General features: G+C 45.5%; 1 protein-coding gene across 1 annotated transcript; it reads right to left on the reverse strand.

The window, feature by feature from the left end:
* Positions 1 to 1,080: 1,080 nt before the first annotated feature.
* Positions 1,081 to 8,868, reverse strand: LOC123810454 (tripartite motif-containing protein 10). Its single transcript, XM_045826215.1, has 8 exons — positions 8,824 to 8,868; positions 7,826 to 8,312; positions 6,597 to 6,692; positions 5,802 to 6,032; positions 5,121 to 5,143; positions 4,689 to 4,804; positions 3,504 to 3,536; positions 1,081 to 2,400 (listed from the first exon to the last, which is right to left on the reverse strand). The coding sequence occupies exons 2-8, from the start codon at positions 8,249 to 8,251 to the stop codon at positions 1,883 to 1,885; spliced, it is 1,443 nt and encodes a 480-aa protein (XP_045682171.1). The 5' UTR covers positions 8,252 to 8,312; positions 8,824 to 8,868; the 3' UTR covers positions 1,081 to 1,882.
* Between the last annotated feature and the right edge of the window lie 807 nt (positions 8,869 to 9,675).

Raw genomic sequence — 9,675 nt, forward strand, 5'->3', positions numbered from 1 at the left:
ATAAACAAAGATGCAATCCATCTTTTGGTGATATCTGAGATTTTGGGGCTTTGCCTATGTTTCAGCATTATATAGGGGCGTGTAAAAATCTAGAGTTTTTTAATGTGAAATATTGAGCACACCCAGGAAGAGCAATTTAGACCCCCTCTAATTTCTGGTTCCTGATCTCCACATCTTTTCTACCTACTGAACTGAGGATGAAGAATAAAACTTCCCAAATGACTTCTAAGTCTGGATCTCAGAATGCTGTGCCCTCTCCCTTGAGATTGCTCCTTGGGAGGCTCACTCCTCCCAGAAGCCCCAGTAGGGAGATGGTAGAACACTTTAGTTTATATCTGATCAGGACAAACTGATAATTTTAAAGAGCTTGTCTGTGAAGACGTTTAAGCACAATAAAAGACAATACCAACAAGAATTAGGAAATAAAATGTGTTATAACAATATTTTTATTGTGCATAAGATTTAAAATCCCACCTTGGGACAACTAAAATCATTTTCCAAATTCTAGGCAGCCATTTATTAGTGCTCATCTCTGTCCCAGAATCAGCACCAGGCAGGGGGATTTCTGGAGTCACCAGTACTCATTAGTTTCTTCACACCACATGTGGTCACAGCCTTCCCCAATACCACCTGGCTTCCTATCTGTCCTAGAACTCTTCACTCAGATTCACACATCTCCAAATCTCAATTCTCTTCTTTCTCCCATCTCACCCCTTGATGTCACTTCTTGTCCAGCCCTAGAGCAGCCTCTGTTCTTTGGGTTAAAGGTCATAGGTCGAATTCATCCCCCTGCCTCCACCCAGCACAAGGGTTAAGATGGTGCTGTTTCTGTTCCCACAGCTGAGCTGTTCGAGATGTATTTCTTCCTACCACCTCATTCCTTTCATTTCATTCCTTGATCTCAGGTGGTAATCAACAGATAAGGAAGAGGATTTTCCCCAAGGGTTGAATGTCATCCTTGGGTTATGATTTATGGCCATGCCTCCTTTATCCCCTTCCTACTGAGGTCCTGTATCTTCCTATCAGCCAGAAGTGACACCACTGGGAGGAGGGAGGCATCAAGTGGGGTCAGGGGTGGGATGGCAGCACATCTGTTCATGAGGACAATGGATATGACCCAGTGTCCTGTAGGTTATAGATCATCCTGCAGGTTCTATCATTCCTTCTTCTTAAGATGCTTCTTCCTCGCTTTCCTCATTCATCACACTCATCTTTTCGACTCACTTTTTCCAAAAAGCCATGCCCAACTCACCCTCTGCTCTCCAAGATGGATTATGCTCCCTCATCTGAGCTTCCCTAACACTCAGGTCACACCCCTATCACAGCATCCATCACCTTGTAGTATAATTTCCTCTTCATGTCTCTGTCTCTTCCCATGAACTCCTACAAACAAGGAGAAAGATTTTTTTTCCTTTATTTTTGTCACCAATGACTACCATGCTGCTTGGTTCATAATTAGCACAAATTAAATGTGTCTTGAGGATATGAGTAAATAAACCCTATTATTTTGGGATGAAGATAAGATGAAGAGAGATGAGATGCCCTACTTAAGATTGCAGGATTGGTTGATTATGAGGCTGGGACTAGAACCCATGTCTTCTGGCTACACATTTCGTATTCTTTCTTCTATACAGCTCCTTCTGCACTGGTGGGGGTGGTGGTAGGATAGCTGTTTGTGGTCCAAGTCCCCAGACCATCTACTGAGCATTGAGCAAACAGTTTGATCAACGGATTGAAGTTCGTCCCATTTTGTCCTTGCTAAAGTCCTGACTCCATTATATCATCTAAAGCCATGATGTCTGTTTCAAGCCTGCCAAGTGACACAGTCCATACAAAGTCGTCTCTTTGAGTCCTGTACCTAGAGGAAGCTAACTTCACAATCTTAGGTACTCAGGAAGAAACTGGACCCTCGGCCCCAGAGTCCAAAGAAGGGAAACACCTTCTGGGTGAAGGAGGTAGTGAAGGTGTAGATGGGTTCCTGGGTCACAGCATTAAGAAAGGTCACCCAGCCCACTTCATAGTCAAGAGACACCCTCACCTGTCGGGGCTGCTCCTTCAGGGTGAGCCGGGTGGGGAAGGAGCCAAGGGCTGAGACGAAGCCCCATGCCAGCCTCATGGCCCACACCCCCTCCTCTGGCCTCAGCCGAAGCTCTCCCTTCCGCTGCACGTCCTCACTGACCACACCTATGGTGCAGCTGCCCCCATGAGCCAAGTCTACATTCACCACCCAGGTGTGTCTTCCCCCTGTGAAACCATCGTGGGCCAGGACACAGGTGGCCCGGTCAAAACGTTGAGGGTTGTCTGGCGAGTTCTGCCATTTGTAGGAGAACCGAGCCCGCTGGTGGTCCTCAGACAAGAGGAGCTTAGGGTGGGAAGTCTTGGGGTCTAGAGAGATGTGAGCTGTAGGGAAACCAAAAGGAACACAGATGTTAGCAGACATGTTATCTCCTCCAAGAAAAGTCTAAAAGGTCCCCCCTAGCACCCACCTGTTAGTGCTATCATTACCAACAGCGTGTATAGCGTCTAAGCGAACCAGCATCTGGGAACTTGTTAGAAATGGGTTCTCAGGCTTCATGCAGACCACCTGAACTAGAATCTGTGTCTTTAACAAGGTCTGCAGGTGTTGGGTGTACACATGAAAGCCCAAGAAGCCTGCCCCAGAGGATGAGTCAGCCCCAGTGTTTTTGCTCCCTCATTCTGCCGTTCTGTCACCTGAAAGAGGATTGATGCCCACAGTTGGGCTGCCTCTACCAACCTCCTGCTGCTGATACATCTGTCCCTCTCCTGTATCTGGGACTTGGAGGGCACAGATGCTCCCCTCTCTGTCCACACCTATGGTCATTCAGACTCTGCTCCTGGTTCATCCCAGGTTATTCATTCTGCCTCAGTAAATCAAAAACCTTCAGGGTCTTGGGGCCACTGTCTAACAACAAAAACTTCTGCAGACCCCTGCATATTGTGACTTTTAGTACCCATACATTGAGGCAAAGTGAGAAATTCAGATATGTGCTTGGTTTGGAGAGTTACTTCCAACAGCTCTGTCTTCTCAGGGTCTTTGACTGATAGTGAACAATAGCCTTGAGTGGGGTCCACTCTGTTCATTTCTTCCCCCACCATCTGCCCTCCTTCTGACAACTTTGAGGGAGTAGGGGCAACTGACCATGGTTCTAAGAGTGTGATTCTAAACTCAGATCAAAGCTTCTGTCATCCAGGACACCTTTCCTGATACACCTTGTCCCATTTTGATTTAATCTTTCTACCCCTTCATCATGTGTAGATCAGAACAGGAGCCAAATGTGTGGAAAGTGTGTGTACCTGTCCTTTGTTCTCTGGCAAGCCTTGCAAAGGTAATAATGTGTAAATTTATGTGGGTATGTGTGAATTTTTGTGTGAATGTGTGTACATACGTGTGTATATATATGTAGGATATATATATATATCCTACATATATATATTCAATTTTAGATTCTTCTCTCCCTCCCATCCAGATATAGGCTGCTTACCTGGTTCATAGTCCAACTCAAAGCAGAATTTTTCTGTACAGAGGAGATAAAGCAGGATGAGATTTCACTAGTCTCACAAAATCATAGAACGGTTAATGATGAAGAAACTGAGCCCCAGAGAAGAATGAGAGCTGGAATCCTCCAGACCAGTGTCCTAAACTTGAGCAGGTCAGACAGAGCACACTGGTTTCTCACTCATTTGACCTGGATCAAACTGAGAATTTGCATGTGTAACAAGTTCACAGGGTCTGCTGCTGCCGCTAGCTGGGAGCCCACTTTCAAACCCATTCCCCTAACCGTAAGCAGGTGGTACCCTGTCTTGTTCACCTGTGTCCTCAGTGCTTCCCACAGAGCCAAAGACATAGTAAATGCTAAAAAAAATACATACCTATTTAATGAATGGATACATGGGCTAAGTTATTTCTTGTTCTGCTTGGAAATTTTTGAGATACTCAAAGGACAGTTTCTGATTAGAATAAAATCTCTCACTACCAGGTCACTGGGAGTGCTTGCAGGAAGTGAACTTGTGGGGAGAGGTCTTCTAGGGTGACACTTTTGTGGGTGGGTCTTTTAGAAATAGGTGGCATCATTCATGATGTCATATGTGTCACAAGTAGCTGTTAGCAAAGAGCCACATTCCTGACTTTCATGTCAAATCCTCCACACCATCGCCAACCACTCCCTGTTCCAGAAAAGGGGGCACAGTCCCCACAGGGTAGTCTGACTCTGAGAACCAGAGTAACTGGAAAATGGAGCAAAGAGGAGGGAGGAAGGTCAGCATTTTTCTTTTTACCAAGGACAAAAAGAAATAGTGTTGCTGGTTATTAATTAACAGTGTTCATCATCAAAACTTATCACATACTATGAATGCTTCCATGGATTTTTAAATGATTGAGAATAATAGATTTTTATTAATCATTATTGTTCTTATTGCTTAATGCCAATCAATCAGATTTGTATTTTTCAAATCAGTTAAATTTTTTCTATAAATCTTCACCTTTATTATTTCTTTTCATTGTCATATCACCCCAATAAGCAGATTTTAAAAGATCTGCAAATAAGGAGACCAAGGCACTGGAGGGTACACACCTTTGGGAAGTGCCAGTGCTGGGCAGCAGAGTGTGGGGCTGCACCTACAGCCAGGATTCATGCCCTGTGGCATGTGCAGACCTGGGAAGCACTTACCCAGAAATAGCTTCATCTCCTTTTGCAGCGGGAAGACCTGATGGGGGAAGTCACGAATCCTCTGGCCCAGCTCAGGGGACACACCCTCTGGTTTCCGGCACTTTCTAGTTTCACATCTAGGAGCACAGAATGGCAGAGTTGGGAATTCTCCTCCTTTGTGATACCTCCAGACTCAACCAATCACCTTCTTCTAACTAGGCATGAAGGTGCCAGTTCCACCAGGATGGACCTGTTGCCCGCTCTTGGGCAATGCTATGCAAGCATGTGTATCTACCACTGTATATGGGAATGCATTTGAGTAAGTGAAAGTGTACCTAAAAACTTTATCCTAAATATGAGACTGTCATGAATTTGTATGATACTAACTGGGCTTGTGGTGCATGTGTATGTGCATGTGTTTATGTGGGAAAGGAGAACTACCATATCACTTACCTTATCAGAGTGCTTCTGATATTCTAAAAGGAGGGAGAGAGAGAGAGAAAGAGAGAGCAGGGTTTCAGTTTCTATCTTCCTCCTCCCATTTTTCTTATAACTAGAAAAGATAATACCGTATTCTTAGTTCTGGATAGAAAAAGGACACAAAATCCCCAGAATCACAGTGTTTTAGGCTTTCCGAGGCTTCCAGGATCATAGAGCCCAACCCCTTCAGTTTATAGATCCAGATGGTGAAATGAACTCCCCCTGATGTCAGAGGCAAAGGCAAGTATCACCCAAGGTCTCCTGTGTGCTGGTCTGAGTCTCTCGCCCTAAATCATGTTCCTTTCTGATACCTTGTTGAGACCCCACTATCTCTCCTGAGGAAATAAAACAGATCAGGAAGAACTTCCTAACTGGTGGGCAGTGGCACAGAGAATAGTTTGCCTTGGAAGTAGCAGCTGACATTTGCATAGTACTTGATGCTTTTCAAAGGATGCTTTCATTTGTATTTACTGCTGGGTCCTCACAAAACCCCTGTGAGGTAGAAAAGGAAAGTGTCTTCCCTATTTGATGGATGATAGCATGGAGAGACACAGACCAGGGAAGCAAGGACTAGAACTCAGAACTTCTGGTCCTGTGACCCATCTTCCACTGACTCTAGGGAGCCCAGATAGGCAGGGCAGGGACAGGTCTCACCGTCAGGAGCTCTCTGGCCGGCCTCTCCTTCTTCTCCTCCAGTTCTGCAATCAGTGAGCTAAACTGGCACATCTCCCTAGTGACCAGGACATCAAACTCATCCTGTTGCTTCAGGATGTCCCCATCCAGTCTCTCCAACTGGGCTAAAAGGATACTGTGCTGCTCCTCCAGGACCTGGCTCAGGTGTGCAAACTCAGAGATCACTCTTTGTCTCTTGGTGGCCACCTGAGTCTGAGGGGACCAGAGGAAAGGCCAACATGAAGTTATTCCTCCTCCTCCTTTTCCTCCTCTTTCTTTTTTTCCTTAGTTCATTCCCATCTCCCTCCTGGCCCAGATCTACATCCTCCAAAGTTCATTGGTAAAGTCAGAGTCCCCCACCCACCCAGGTCCCCAGACAAACTTGGAAAGGCAGCATACTTCCTTTCCACCTGCCACACTACTTCTGGGAACTAGACTATCCAGCGTTGCCTCAGAGGAGGCAGAGGAGAGGCTCTGGGGACACCCTACCTCCTGCCTTTTGCAAAATGCACATTATGTGCATAACACTAAGTTGCATTACAGGCACAATCCCATTTCAGTCCTTGTAGAAATGCCATGAGGAAGTGAAAATTTTTAATCTCCACTTCACAAAAAATAAAAAGAATAGAGTTGCTAGAAGTCATTGAGCTAGTTAGTGTCAGAGTCAGGATTCAATTCAGAATGACCATCGAAGCCCTATATGCTGTGCTGTCTTAGGTTCAGAGAGGCACTTGCCCCTGAGGAAGAGGAGAGGCCAGGTAGGGAATGATGCCTTACCAGTAGGACTTGTATCCTTTGATTTTCTCTTGACTGAATTTCTTGAATCTCCTCTCTCTCTTTTCTTAGACACTCAAGACACTTCTGTATCTGTTCCTGGAGAGAAGGAGCATAAAATATTTAAGACGGAAACATGGTTTGCTAAGGGTTGTCATCTTGTCCAACCCTCTGCCTCCAGAGAAGGAATGGCCCAAGGGAAGGAGTCACTCCCTCGGCTGACAATGCCTGGGCCTTAATTGTCCTCCACGGCTTACTCTCTTTGGGTCATTTTCCTCTGGCTTTTATCATCTAAGAATTTTGATCAGGGCTTTGGCCCTTTATCCTGTGTCAACATAGGCTGCAACTTGGTACTCCCACTTGAGCCTTTCTTTCTTCAGGTAAAGCATCAATGTATTTTGCCTTTAGTAAGTGGAATCTGGCATCTGTCCTGAGCTTGAAAAGCACTTCTTTGAAATTATTTCAACTTTCTCACACGCCCCAAAAGGAGTACACCCAAACAACCCCCTCTTGTGAATGTAATTGATTTTATGGTGTATGATTCTAAAGGGGAGAATAAACTTAGATAATGCAAAGATAATTAGTGAGCTGTTTTAAAATTGCTTGCTGTAGAATAGAGTTAGGAACAGGTACACACATGTAAATGTTTGTATAGGTAAATTTAAAAATACATATAGAACTCTCAACATCAAATACTAATTAATTGACACATATACCCACTTGTACTAAAAATATAATACACAACTAAAACTAGCACACACTCATTTAATGACAGATAAAATTATACACCACATATATTTTACCTTCTTATATACAAACACTAATTAATTCACAAACATGAGCACTCAAACAGTAACAGTTACACACTCAAATATTCAGCCCAAGTGCAGTGCACACACTGGTAAACATGCAAACATTAATACATACCCATACCATATGTGCCATCATTGCCTCAAATACAAATTCACACATGCTCAGATACACACACACACAGTCACATTTTAGTCACTCATCCTTTTAACAAGTATGTACTGAGCTCCTCTTTTGTATTGGCCATAAATGAATAACATAGACCATGCTTCAAATACAAACACATGGTCTTCCATGCCAGGGTTTATTGCCTAGGTAATGACAGGGTCAGGAGACAGAATTTGGCTCCATAGTGGCCCAACTAATCCACTGATTCTTAGTCCAGACCCACCCTGGAAAGGCCCCAGTTTGCCCTCTCCTACCCTGTAGGGTCTTGCTGCCTCCTCCAGGAAGCGCACAGTATGGGCTCGGTGCTCCTCAGCCTCCCGGCACACCACACACAACTGCATCTCATCATCCTCACAGAAGAAGTAGACCTTCTCCCCATGCTCCTGGCAGACATCCTCCTCTGTGCTTGGCCTGGACACCAGCTTGAGGCGCTCAATATTCTCTACCACACTGGCCAGCTGCCAGTTGGGCCGGAAGCTCCCTGGGCGGAAAGGCTCCTTGCAGAGTGGACAAGTTGGGGGTTCCTCGGGGTCTGGGCCCGGGATCTCACAGTAACGGGTGAGGCAGCCACGGCAGAAGTTGTGGCCACAGTCGATGGTGACTGGCTCCCTCAGGGAGCCTTGGCAGATAGGACAGTTGACTTCATCTTCCAGGCTGGTCACAGAGGTGGCAGAGGCCATGGTGCTGCTGTGTCTGGGACCTCCTCAAGGTCACCCTCTCTGCTTGGCTGAGGAAGAAGGGCTAGGAGAACAGTGAGAACATACACTCACACACACAGGAACAGACACATCTTAAGTACACACTGACACCCTCATGGTCATACACACACACAAGGGCAAGGCACCCACTTGCATTTCTGGTAGCCAGAGCTCTGCTGTCCTCCTCCCAAAGGAACAGACACACACCTTCCAACAACAGAGTAGAGAAATAGCAGTGGTGGCAAAAGGAGAAGGGGTCACAGCATTGCAGAGATGACCTCAGTTCTCTCTGGACAAGCATACATGACCTAGGACAGGCAGTTCCTTCTGTCCATGCAGAAACATTCACAGCAGAAGTGGTCGTATCTCAACTGTTCACAGTGGAAAGGGATCATTCTTCTTGTCACAGCAGGAGGGAGAGCCATGGTGCCACCCCAGTCTCCTTGCCTATGGCCAGCTGTCTCCAGGGAGATGGGACATATCAGCCAGCCCAGGAGAGTATGGGGACCCAGATAAGGCAGCTATGCCCAGAGAACACGCACAGGCTACTTTACCAGTGATGCCCTGGCTGGCCTGCCATAAGCTTCCAGAGAGGTATCTGTGTGAGGGAAGAGAAAGATAACAGCAACAGCCTTTGTATTTGATGACTACATTCCTCACACTGAAACATAGGATCTAATTTTAACTCTCATTTGCTCTACTGCTGTTAGGATATGAGCTGGGCTCACCCAGGCTATTTTTATGGGTGGCCATAATTTGCACTCAGATCTGTGTGTCTCAGAGTCATGCTGTCTGGTAAAAACAATGTGAGCCACATATGCCATCTAAACTTTTCTCGTAGCCGTAATATAAAAAGTAAAAAGTGAAAACAATTTTACTATTTTATTTAGCCTCAAATCTATCATTTTAACATATAATCAATATAAAAATCAGTAATAAGATATTTCATTCATTGGTGCTGTCTTTGAAATCTGGGGCATATTTACACAGACAATGCATGTCACTTGGTACTGGCCACCTCTCCACTTCTGCAGCCACATGTGGCTGAGGGGTTGGTGTGATAGCACAGCTCCCAGGAAGCATGCTTAGCTGGTAGGTAGGTAGGGTGGAAGAAAGGTGATGCATAAAACAGCTGATGTGCAAAGGCGGTGAAACAGGCTGAGGCTAATCAGCAATGCGAAAGTGGAAGGAGTTTTTCCTTGGTTTTAGTTACAGGTACAGGTGAGTGGATGAAGAACTGTGGCTGTTTGATCCTTGTCTTGGCTGGGAGTCTCAGAAGAGCACAGGCTGAAAGTTGGCAAACTCAGATTGACCTCACCTCTGTGTCTGTGTAGCTCTGCCACCCAGGGGAGATCATTTTGCCTCTCAGTGTACATTTCCTTCCCTGTAAAATGAAGGCAATCATA

Source organism: Phyllostomus hastatus, unplaced genomic scaffold, assembly GCF_019186645.2.
Source record: "Phyllostomus hastatus isolate PE091 unplaced genomic scaffold, TTU_PhHast_1.1 phas_scaffold_60, whole genome shotgun sequence".
Taxonomy (NCBI): Eukaryota; Metazoa; Chordata; class Mammalia; order Chiroptera; family Phyllostomidae; genus Phyllostomus; species Phyllostomus hastatus.